Here is a 13163-nt window from a genome sequence, read left to right on the forward strand (position 1 = left end):
GTATAAGCCAGTAGCAGACTAGTAACCTTTACAGAAATCACTCGAAATCACTTTACCTCTTTCACACTGCGGTCCAGTAAAGCCGTAGGTGCATGCACACCGATTTGGGGCCACACACCTCCCTCCGTTGAGACATCCACTTTCACAGACAGCTGCAAGACAAGTAGAGAAAGTCTCACAACACCGCGTGTGGAACCCCCAGAAAGGGGGACTATCCGGTGTTTGCTTTGAACAGACTCCCCCAGTTGCAGATCCTCAGAGGAAGCTCCCAAACGGTGACTCTGTACCTGGGTTACTCTTACTGTCTCATCTCAGGCACCCCTGAGTAAGGCTTTCAGTTCTGCATCTGTAGTGGAGGTTTCTAACTGGCTTCACTGGATGTAAACTGCATGTGAGCAAGCAGACCCTTGTTCATGATTAACGTTTAATTTTGAGAGGGCTCCTCTGAGGAGCAACAATGCCCCTGCTGAGGGCACCATTAACTGTGAGTGACCAGATGTTAATGCTGAGATTCAGCCATTTCCGCACGATAATTATGATCCGCCTGAGTGTTTCAACAAGATCTAAGACTCTACTGGTGGGGCCAAGTCCTGAAAAACTTGTATAGGAGCATAGTAGTTGTCCCTCTCCGATAAGAAAGGGGAGTTTAAGCACTGGCGTGGTCCTCCCTGCGCCATTTCCTCTAGCTCCTGCATGCATTACCTCATCGTAAGCATCTTCACGGGTTGTGGCTACTTCCCTGTGCTGGCTAGCTTGTGTCAATCATCTGGGAAGAGGAGCCTTAATTTAGAAGAATGCCCCCAACAGATTGCCTATAGGCAAGTCTGTGGGGAATTTTCTTGATTCAGGACTGATGTGGAAGCACCCAGCTCACTGTGGGCAGTGGCATCCCTGGACAGGTAGTTCTGGTCGCTATAAGAAAGCAGACTGGACAAGCCATAGAGGGGAAGCCAGATTGCAGTGTTCCTGCATGCACTCTGCTTCAGTTTGTGCCTCCAGTTCCTGTCTTGAGTTCCTGCCTTGACTTCCTGTGCAGAAATCTAAAATCCATCCCTTCATATTCCTCCTTCCTCTCCCTGCCATTCTCCACCGGGTTTTGTTTTGCTTTACTTTTTGGACCTAATAAGTCACTTGTTCATCTCGTCATATCTTAGCATCTGCTCTGCCCCAGACCCGATTCCCTTCATCACCATAAAAGTAGAGAAGGTTCTGGGTGTCTAGCACTCTCTTTTGCCTCTCAACTCATAGTCAGAGCAGAAGAGACAGATGGAAGGAGAAAGCAAACTGAGAAAGGGCTTAGGCCAACTCTCACATCTTACAGATGAGGAAGCTGAAATTTAAGGAAGGTTTTTCCAGGTTGCGTTCATTGGCATCTGTCCATTCTGGGCTCAAGTCCATCAGGGAGAGATGCCTGCCAGATCTCCTGACTCCTTCCATAGACCAGGGACGTCATGCCCACCTCTCCTTCTGCAGCCAGAGCCTTACAGTCCTTCCTGCTTTCCATTTTTTCCCATTCAGAATGATGTAAGTCCTTGTCCGGTGAAGCGGATAAAGCTGGTATTTCATAGCGGTAAACACACAGACTGTGGTGTGAGGCCACTGGGGCTCCAATCTCAACCCTGCTCATTATTGCCTGTGGATCATCAGAGAAATCACTGACATAATTGAGCCCTGTCTTCCGAGTCATTAGAGGCAATATGGAGAACTTCCAACTCAAACAGTTGTTATTTTAAATCCATACAGGTTGAGTTTTTGTTAGATTTTATCGACTGACTGACTAAGTAAGAGAGTGAGCAGGTGCTCACACACCACAACACACGTGTGGAGAGGTCAGAGAACAGCGCGAGGAAGTTGGCTCCTTCTTTCCATCAAGTGGGCACTGAACTCAGGACATTAGATCTGGTGGCAAATGCTTTTACAGAAAGCATCACTGAACCAGCCCCAAGAATGTAGCTTTAAAATGTACCTGGCACCTCGTAAGGTAGAGTTAGTAACTCAGTAGGGATAGCTCACTGTTATTTTGTGTTCTCATACTTTCTCCTGTCTAACTTGTAAAGAACAGTAAACCTATAAAAAACTTGGCCAATGGCTTCCTGACTTTTTCCCTCCCATCGCCTGTCTCCACAGGTCATCTCTAGCATTAACAAAGCCCTGCTCTAATCCACGCCCCATGGTATGTCCTGATCCAGGGCTTCAACACACACTGGGCTTTTTGCTTAAAAGACTTATAACCCATCACCTGATGGGTGAACCCTACGTATCCCTCGGGACAGGACCCGAGAGTCACCTGAGCTGCCATGACTCTCTCTGCTACACAAAACCCAATGTTCTTACCACATAGCAGAGTGGTGTAATCACCAGCCATTATGTAAATGTTGGTGTATTTATATGACCATTTCCCATCATGGGAAACATACATACAATGGCAAGACTCCAAACAACATGCATAATTACCATTTTATTATATAAACATGTATATAATGGAGCTTAATACAACCGGGGAAGAATCAATGACATGAAAGCATTGATAATAAAATATTTAGTATAAAAGATGTTGGGCCTAGAAGGGGTATTTGGATCATAGAATTCTAGATTATTTTATTGTTGTTAGCATTGAACTTCCCCAGACTTTCTACAGGGTGAGTAGTTCACCCCAGAGTGATGAAAACACTCGTGAGATGAGCTCTCATCCTATGCGGTGCGTAGGAGCTGGGAGGGTGCAGGCGTGATTGATGGTACTCCTGGTGCCGATGGTATCTGGCAAACTGGACACACATAGTAACCACTATGGAGCCGGAATCTATCTTGGGGAGCTAAAGAGAGGCAGGCATCACTAATCAATGCAAAGTGTTTGGAGAAAACGATGAGATTCGTTTTGAAATATTTTTGAGATGTTTCCTGAAAACGCAAGTAGAGACAGTCAGAAAACCAAGAGGTGGGTGCTTGGAACTAATGTTGGGCTTTCTTTTTAAAGAGATGCGAATGCTCTAAAACTGGCTTATGGTGATGGCTGTGCTGGTAGAGAAGCTGACATTCTGGAGTCCTACAGTTTGAAAAGGCGGAGTGTGTGGTTTGTGGATTAAATAACTGGCAAATACTTTTCTTAAAAAGAAGGAATCTGTACCTGCTTAAGGCTAAGGCTGGAGGCCGGGCAGGAGGTCAAGGCAAAGTAAAAGACAGCGAAGCAAACAGCTTCCTATGGATATCCACGGTGGAACTCTGGCACTGTTTGGGGTTATCTGTCCATCTGTGAGGGTCCCTAGACAGCTGCAGAGATGTCCTCGCCATCACGGAAAACTCCCAGCACCTGTCTCGCAATCCCCCACGTCTACACAGGACCAGCATCCACCACAGGGCGTACTTACGCTGTCCACAGTGCGTGCCGACGTATCCCTTCTGGCAGAGACAGTGGTCATCGCTGCAGCTCCCTCCATTCATGCAGCGGATGTTACAGTGTTGGACTTGAAGAAAAAAAGAAGAATGATTTCGTTTAGCAATGCGCGTGCATTGATGGCAACATTTCACTAGAGCTGATTTGTAGCTATTTAACAAGAAAATAAAATAATTCATTGGTATGTATATATGTCATGCAGCTAGATAAAGGGTCCTAATTATCAGAGTTCGCTATGTCGTGTAGAAAACCTTTTACAGTGCAATTTGATTTGTCTTGGTATTGGCTTTAATGGGGATAAATGATTTCCCTAATTCGGAGAACTCACATCTCAGTGACATCTCTGTAATTTATCCCAACAAGAAAGGAGTACCCAAGTTATGACAGGTGACAAAGTTAAGGTGGCAGTGATTTGTATGAAAAGATTCAGAGTCCACATTCCACCGGTTTTTACCCCATTTGGGTGGTAGAATGAAAGGACCTACTAGACACATTTAATGGATGTGTAGAGAGGGATTGGGGGTGCTCATTGCATTGAACTCGGAAAGGGCTGCTCATTTAAACTGCAGTCTTTATCTAAAGAGAATCGATAGTTCAAATTCATAGGCCACACTCTCACCCACAGAAAGTGTGCATTCCCGAGCCCTAGACTATGTGCAGACACCATGAGAGCTGAGACAGTGACACACTCAAGAAAGTGGAGTCTTAAACATGGCTGGTACACCCTCCTATGAGAGATGCTAATAGTCGCAGGTAGGATACGCTCACTCCTCTAGCATGCAGGCTTTCTCTGTTTCTCAAGGTCCAGCTGGTCCCTCCTCTCTAGAAGCAATAACCACCCTACCTAAAGAAGGTGAAGCTTGGCTAAGGAAAGCGTGAGTCCTGTTGACACACCCCTACATAGAAGATCGTGGCTGGGCCCTGGAGGTTTGGCTTACTCTGGCCTACCCTATGTGTGGGAGTCAATTCCCAGGGGAAAGGACTCAGTGGAGAACAGAGGACTTCTTATCTGTGCAGAAGCTGGAACCAAGGGCTGTCTTCCTGGAATGTGCAGGCCAGACCTCCCCAGAGTACAGCAGAGTCCTCCCTGCAGGAAGCCTCATAAGTGAGAGGCCCTCAGGGCAGTCCTAGGAAGTGGCTACTTGACCACAGGGAGGACAACGCCATTTGTCTATTCGGCCACTAATACTCTGAGGTTAATCTAGCCTGACAGCAGGAAGAGGACAATTCAAACTCCTGTTCTTACTGCATCTCTTAGACACAAAGAGGAGAAGTCAAGTTGAAAGGGATCTCCTTTTCAAGACTATTTGCTCTTACTAGAATATCATGGAAGGTTCCATTTCTCCCGATCAAAAGACTCCTTCCTGCCTCTCAGCACTCAGGGCCTCTTCGACAGAACCCCAGCACCCTTCAGAGCTCCTGGAACACACGCTCCTGACCCATGAACTGATCACTCGGCTAACATGTCTGATCTATTATGAGTCACACAAAATGCCAGGCACTGTGAGCTGGTGTCTTTGTGGAACCCCTCCTAACCTGCTTCTCTGTCCCTAATTCTTAGGGCCCAAACTGAAGGTCTCGTCAAGTCTCACTTGTCTCCAAGATTCTTTAACTGTTTCACCACTCCCTTGCTCTCTGTGGTGTCTGTTTTCTCCTCCCTCCCAAACCAGATGGAGGAGGGCGAAGGTGAAGCCCTTTGCAAGGATGTGTGTGCATGAGCGTGCGTGCACTGTATGTGTGCATGCATGCGTATATATGTGTGTATATGTGCTTGTATATGTGTGTGCACACACGAGTGTGTGTATGTGTGTGTATTTTCCTTGTTTATCCTTTCCCTGACTCATTTTTCTTGAGAGTAGGAAGTGCCGTGACTATGAATCACGCCCCTCAACGTGCCCAGAGCAGCACTGTTAGGCTGTTGCTACAAGTGATGGCAACAGAAGCTGCACTTGCAGTTGGGGCTAAGAAGCTGCCCTGTGAGTCCTAGGTGCTTACACAGCTCTAAGTAGACAATTATTCAAATATTTTATTTTTGTATCTACAAAAGCTAATAGCTCTCCCTTGAAGCACTGCTACAGACATCAGGGAAACCAATCTCACAAACGGCTATTTGAGGTTCCATTAAAACCTCGCAGCCAGATGCTTTTAACTCTAAAGCAATCTACAAGTACACAACAGAAAAACTGCGGCAAAAACTTTGGATACCACTCTAAGTGGGTCAGGAAATGGTGCACAATTGCTTTAAAATTTGGTGCTATGCTTAGTTCCATCCTATCTTAGAAAAACAGTGAGGACTGGGAAAAGGCAGGAAATGACGTCACCCTTAGAGCAAACTTGGTGCACAAACTGATTTCAATTAAAGTGGTTCATGCCAAGACCTGATTTCCATTCCCACATGAGCAACAAAGCCTCTTAGCCACTTCGATATTTCAAACAGAGAAAGGAAAGAACTACCAGGGGTTTGCACGGTGACTTCCCGGTTACTCGTTCAAACTGCAAATTGGAACGAATTCTCCTTTTCAGGAAGAGTGATTGTGTGTACATTGAGATGTGACAGATCAAAAACCTCCCTTGATATGGCTTTCATTTCTTTAAACCCCCTCTTTCCAGTTAAAACTTTCCCAAACCACCCTAGGAGACTGAGAAGGCCAGAAGTCACTGTGATTGCAGTGGTCACATAGTCCCCTGGGCTGTGAGTCCTCAGGTACAGTGTACAAACAAGGTCATCAGCAGAATGGAGGCCGCCGTCACTGCTGTATGTGGATGGGTCCTAGAGCTTAAATAAAAGGCATCCCTTGGAAGTGGGAGTGAGCCTGGCCTAGGGACTTATTTCTGAAACACCACAGCACTTAAGGCTGAGGCTGGAGTATTTGCATGATTATTTGTATATTCAAGGCCAGCCTGGGCCACACAGTAAATTTTGGTAACATACAGACTGATACTTTGCCTCCAAAGTTATTTGGAAAGGTTGGCACAAACCCAGCATTTCTGTGAGAAAATAATAATAAAGAAGTAGATACTTGGCTTCACCTTTGCCACCCAAGCTGGAAACAGTTCAGAGAAGTCAGACCCACAGACAGTTTTCATTTGGATTGAATCCTACCAGTGGTGCCCAGTCTAAATTGACTCTCTGATTTAAACAGGAATTCCAGATGCTTCATAATTAGCAGACAAGAGTCTGTCTGATGAAAAAAAACAAAAAACAAAAACAAAAACAGCAAACACAAGTGAAAAGCAGAGTTCTCTTGCACTTATAGGATGCAAGTATCCTTCACTGCATGTGACTAAACGCCCCTGTGTCAGGACGCATGCCTAAACTCAGCTTGCGTTGAGGTTTTACCAGAAACAGAATGCTAGGAGAATCTAAGCTTTCTTAGGAAAACTGAGGCTGTCCGGTACAGTCAGATCCCCAGTGAGACCTTTCCACATCAGGATCCATATCCTAGAACTAACAGAAACTGTCAACGTTTACCTATACCCACAAAAGCTTCCTAATAGATTTTATATTCACTTTATAACCAGTCAGCCCTTCCCGTCATTCAACAAATCCCGACTGATCATTGTCCATTGAGAAGGTAGAAAGGAGAGTACACGAGCCTTTCTTCAGAAAGCACAGCACAAACCCAGTACAATGACTAACTCGAAAGGAATGGCATGCATGCACCACAGAGCGGAAGAGATGCCCAACTGACATTTGGCTCAGCATCTCAGCAAGGACTCCTTCCGGAATGTACTAGGCTCTGAAGACCAGCCATCATGTCTAGGCAGACTCAGCCAGCAGAGAGAGCAGCACTCAGGGTCAATTCCAAACCAGCAACTGTAGACTGAATGTGTGTTTTAATTTCATCACTAGGCAAAGCACAAACAGGCAAATGACATAAAGCCAAGAAAAACCAGCCCCAGAGAACCTAGACAACCAATAAAGATGACCCTAGGAGAGACACACATGGACCTAATCTACATGGGAAGTAGGAAAAGACAAGATCTCCTGAGTAAATTGGAAGCATGGGGATCATGGGAGAAGGTAGAAGGGGAGGGGAGAGAAGGGAGGGGAGCAGAGAAAATTATACAGCTCAATTAAAAAAAATAAAAAATAATAAAATGTGGGTTAGATCAGTGGTTCTCAACCTCTCTATTGCTGTAATCCTTTAATACAAATACAGTTTCTCATGTTCTGGTGACCACACACACACACACCATAAATTATTTCATTGCTATTTTATAACTATAATTGTGCTATTGTTGCAAATTATAATGCAAATATTTGATTTGCAGGATATCTGATAGGTGACCCCTGTGAAAGGTTCATTCGACCCCCGAAAAGGTCACGAATTACAGGTGGAAACCATTGGGTTGGTCTGACAGCTCAGATATTATGAGTACTTGCTACTTCTCCAGATAACCTGAGTTTGGTTGCCAGCACCTATGTCAGGCAGCTCCCAACTACCTGTAACTCCAGCTCCTGTAGAGCCACTGCCTTCTTCTGATCTCAGACGGTATCCACACACTGTGGCATATACGCATATAGATCCAAATATACATAAATAAAAATAAATCTTAAAAAAATAAAAATAAAAATTGGAAATGTAAAGAAGGAAAAAAAGAAAGAAGGGAGGGAGGGAGGGAAGGGGGAGGAAAGAAGGAAGGGAGGAAGAGAGGAAGGGAGGGTGGGTGAGCGAGACAGACCAGTTCCTATACTCTACACCTGAGACAACAATCCACTGCAGCGGCCTGAGCCACTGCAAGACAAGAAGGGATTTTATTTGGATAATTCCCTTAGGTGCACAAATATCCATGGGTGTCTACAGACACGCACAGCTTAGAACAGGACCAGAGTATATAATTACCTGAGCCAGAAAGGGTCCAGGAAAAGACAGGTTGAGTGACAGGTGTGATGAGGTATTTCCATAAAGTCTGAGCCACAGCAAAACTGAATCTAACCTCAGCCTCACACTTCACACAAAATGGACCTCCACTGAAATCACAGAGGTAGGTGTAAAACTATAAACGTTTAGAAACGAGTTAGAGAACATCTCTGTGATCTAGGGATAGGTAAAGCCTTTGTGGACTGGACACCAAAAGCATAAAAGGGTAAAGGGAAGGCTGATAAATTAGAGTTTGCTAGCTTTGAAAACGCGCTTCATGGACGAGCCGATCCACCCCTGATGATGGGAAGGCAAACTCTGGAGAATGGCTTGTGGGGTAGTGTCTGCAGATCACACATCTGACAGAGCTAGGATTCAGCACACACAACCCTTAAAACAGTAGTAAACAAGCAAGCTAAGAGCGTCTGGACACAAGTGAACGTCTGGCAAAGACGTACAAATCAGAACACGAGAGGGTGATCAATAACTGAACACACAAAATGGTCCTCAACACCATTAGCCTTCAGGGAAATGCAAATTAAAAGCACAAAGAGATAACACTACAAACCCGACACTAATCAGAATAGCTGGATTGAAGTGCAGAAACCATGTTGAGAGCTGGGGAGGACACAGAACCTACGTCATTCATACGTGGTGGGGAGAAGGGAAAACTGTGCAACTCACACCAGCTGGCTACCCAGTACCAAATGCTTGGCCCTAAAAACATACACACAGGTAACGTCATCCAGACTGAGCAGATTGCATCTATGTATATAGGGAAATATATGTATTTATGTACATGCGTGTAACACTGACTAATGAAAAATGGGGCCATGAACTTGGAGGTGAGCAAGAAGGAGTTTGTGGAAGGACTTGGAGGGAGGAAGGGAAAGGAAAATGATGTAATTGCATTATAATCTCAAAAAAAAATAAAGGAAATAAAACTGAGCAATTGTCCAAAAATAGGTTGACAGTTCTTAAAAAGCTAAAACTGCAGCAGTCACACAACACAGAAATGGTTTCCTTAGATGTGTGTGTGCGCACGCACACACACACACACACACACACACACACACACACACACACACACTCCAAACCCTAGCTGTTGAAAAAATGTAGGAGTCCTTCACCAGGAAAGCAGCTGTCCACTGTGGGTGGCACCATTCCCTTGCTAGGATTGAGGACCAAATAAGGATGGAGAAAGTGGGGCAGGCACAGGCATGCGTGCATTAGATCATTGCTCTCCGCTCCTGACTGTGAATGGGGCGTGGCAACTCGCTCCAGTCATCTTGATCCCCCCTGCCATGACAGACTGTAACCTGAGACTGTGCGCCAGAGAAATCCTTCCTCTGGGTATTTTTTATTATAACAGTGGGAAAGAAAACTGAGACAGATCCTTCCAAAGAGGGCCAGGAGCCTGCTTACCCCATTGTCATATGAGCGCCTTAAAGAGGGCGACAACTAAGGAAAAACACGCCCTTATCAGAGGGGAAATCTTCTAGGGCAATTCTGATTTGCAATTCCCAGTTTCTAAAGCCATAAAATGAAGTTCCATGGTATTTAGTTATGGAAGCCTGAAGTATTTTTCTTTTTTTAAAAAAAAGATAAAATATGGCCGGGCGGTGGTGGCGCATGCCTTTAATCCCAGCACTCGGGAGGCAGAGGCAGGCGGATCTCTGTGAGTTTGAGACCAGCCTGGTCTACAAGAGCTAGTTCCAGGACAGGCTCCAAAACCACAGAGAAACCCTGTCTCAAAAAACCAAAAAAAAAAAAAAGATAAAATATTTGTTTAATTTTTATTTATGTGCATATGTGTGTATGTGTGTGTGTCTGTGTGTCTGCCAGAGTAGCCCAGAAGAAAGTGTTGGCTCCCCTGGAGCTGGAGTGACAGACATTTGTGGGTCACCTGGTGAGTGTGCTGGAAAAAGAACTCAACAGGCCCTCCACAAGAACAGCCAGAGCTCCTAACCACCGGAGAGGCCCATCTCGCTAGCCCTCTGAAGAATTTGTTTGCCTATTTCTTTGCTTGTTTATTTATTTTTTATTTGTGTGGGTATTTCGTCTGCACCACGGAAACCAGAAGGGGTGTCGGATCCCCTCGAGCTGTTGTGAGTTATCATTATGGATGTTGAGAGCTGAACCCCAGTCCTCTGCAAGAGCGACAAGTGCTCTTAACCACTGAACCATCTCTGCAGCAGCCTGAAACACTTCTTTATCCTAGTTCTTATTAAAAGTTAATATATATTTACAAACGTTTGTGCATATGCGTATTTAAAGGGAGTTGAAGTGAACTCCTTCGATAAGCATTATAGGGCCTTATAAGAAGCAAAATTGCTCAGGATCCAAGCCTGACCTCAGAACCTTAAGCAGAGTCTTAAGCAGAGCTGGGATCAAAATCCAGAAACAAATCAAAACAAAAAACTATGGCTCTGGCTTTGTCTAGCTAATCTTTCTGTTGCTTCTGTACCTAAGCGGCCAGTGGCCACAGCTGTGCTAAGTTTAAGGGAAGCTGAGCCTTTGTGATCCCATGAGAATTTTACTGGCTGTCATTTGAAACTTGTAGGAAGATGTTTCCCCGTTGAGGTTCCACAGGGCACTGGAGTCAAACACCACCCACCAGAAGAGCTTCCTCCACCCTTTCCTCAGTCAGATGAGAACAATAAGAGCTCAGAGGTCCACCCCATCACTTCATCACATGATAAGGAGAATTTTTTCATAGGCTGGAGTGCTGAAGTGTCGGAATTAGACCTTTCCAACTTGCAGTCTGCGGGCTGAATGTGTCCCAGGGTGGAGTTATTGATACAAGCAAATACATTTGTAAATGACAGCATCCTATCGCGTTGAATGGTTAGACACTGAAAACTGGTCCTTTTCATACAGGTAGCTGTATGAAAAACGTCTCCCTGATTGATGTTATCCCATTAGCGGGAGAGTTATCACATGATCTACATATGCTGATGAGTAATACAGGCTGGCCATACCTTCTGAAGCATAGCCCTCCTATTCCACTAAACATGGTGGAATAGGCCAGAATGGAATTTTGACCCAGCCTTAGCTACACTTAATTGTTTTAAACATTGCCATCTTTAATTTTTTAAGCTCTTATGACAATGTTAATTCTAAGAGAGTCCAAGATAATAATTTCTAAGACTCCATATACCTCAAAGACCTTGATGAAGTGATTGTTTTTTCTATATACTCCTCTGTTCTACACACAGCTCTGGGGCTTTGCCCATCACCAGGCACCATGAACAGATCCAAAGTTTCCAGAAAAAACACCATCTGCAGGGCCCAGATTCAAATCTCTAGCTGAAGTCTGGCCCAGGGTCTTACTGCTATGTCCCTTCCAACCTCAAGACTAGTTCAAGGCGTACCGGGACCACACAGACCTCACCACTGGTCTTGGTAAAGTCCTGTCTGTGTCTCATGGCTTTTGCTCACAGAGAAGTCGCGAGCACTCACGTGATCATTAGATTTTCCCTCTAGACACTCAGTTGTAACTTTAGCGCTAATCAGAAAAGAGGCTGGTCAAGGTGTAGGGCTTTGTTCCTGTCTTGAAAACCATACTCTTTCCAACACTGAGGCTGTCTTCCCCTCGGTAGCAGTCTGGGTCTTTCTGGCAAGGGTAGAGATGTCCTGTATGATCCTGAAACTCCCATTGACTTCACCAATCTTTTTGTCCCTCCAGCTCAGGTGTCCTGGATAGGTAGACTCAGCTTATACATGCAACACCAAGCTAAGATCAAGTAAGAATACACCGTGCTCAGTGTGTGGAGTGAGCGCTCCAGCCCTGGAACTACAGCTATCCTGATCTATGCTGCTTTACTTGGTATTGAGCCATCTTTAATTGGGTTCCAGCAGAAGCGGACAGTTTCAGCATAGGTGATTTGCTTAGGACTGATGCCAGGAAGCATCACTGTGGGCTGAGGCTGAGTCCTGGTCAGGAATTAGAGGAGATAGCACATAACGAATCATAAGGAATCCAGCACATACTGGGAGCAGAGTAGCCAGAGCACTGGTCCAACAACCCCCTCCCCATCTGTCACTGATTGAAAGTGGATTCTGTGTCCACTGACCCCAAAGCCCGACCCACTCCCTCTGCTCTGGACCATCCCTGGACGGAAAATGTTGACCAAGTTTTCCAGCCAAGTTCATATGCCAAGGGAGGTAAGTGGGCACTAAGATGGTCTGCTGGGCCAGCCAATTCATCTGAGCCAGCAACTGGGCTAATAAATTACACAACTTCACGTGAGGCCTCTCAGCAGATAGGAACCTTGACACACTGTAGTCTCTACTGGCACCAGACCCAAGAGACTATACTCACTCCACCCCAGTGACCCCAAAAACGTCCTCAAATGCAGAACAGCAGGAAGGAGAAGTGCATTGTCTCCCCCAGAAACTGCAAGTGAAATACAAATACATATTTGTTTTGCCTTGGCAGTGGTTGGGATATCGAGGGCTGTTTATACAGGCATGAACTTTTTAAACAACTAGTAAGGATGCACCTTCCAGTCTCCACATTTTCCCATTCCAATACTTTGGATACCACACTTAAAGATAAAGGAAACAGTAAAACCAGAGAGCAATGGCTCTCTAGAATAAACCGTGGATGTTTGTGTGGCCAGACAGAGTAAATGCCATGTCTTATGTAAAATCTGTATGTCACTATCTCTCGTGTTTTCCTCATGGGAAGGCAAGTGTATTGAGCTTCAAATACATTTTTCATCAGATCAGTTTTGTATTTCACTATTGCAAACAAAAATGGCTAGTTTTCTGGAGCCAAAAATGTTCATTCTATGGTCTTTTCAGTGACCACCTTCCCCAGTCTCTCCATTAGAGTTGCAGAGACAGATGCAGCTATGCTGACATAAAAGACTGCCATCTTTATGCTCTCCCTACACCCCATA

The 13163-nt window shown here is 45.1% G+C and overlaps 1 protein-coding gene across 1 annotated transcript in view; it reads right to left on the reverse strand.

Moving 5' to 3' along the window:
* The window catches only part of Fbn1 (fibrillin 1), a 202594-nt gene that overhangs the window by 162336 nt on the left and 27095 nt on the right, over positions 1-13163 (reverse strand). The window contains exons 4-5 of the mRNA XM_041678883.1: positions 3366-3461; positions 57-152 (exon numbers count right to left, since the gene is read on the reverse strand). Coding sequence (XP_041534817.1) covers positions 57-152; positions 3366-3461 — 192 coding nt within the window. The remainder of the gene's footprint in view (positions 1-56; positions 153-3365; positions 3462-13163) is intronic.

The sequence above is a fragment of the Microtus oregoni genome, unplaced genomic scaffold, assembly GCF_018167655.1.
Source record: "Microtus oregoni isolate MIOR12 unplaced genomic scaffold, Mior012 000031F_ref0000149, whole genome shotgun sequence".
Classification (NCBI taxonomy): domain Eukaryota; kingdom Metazoa; phylum Chordata; class Mammalia; order Rodentia; family Cricetidae; genus Microtus; species Microtus oregoni.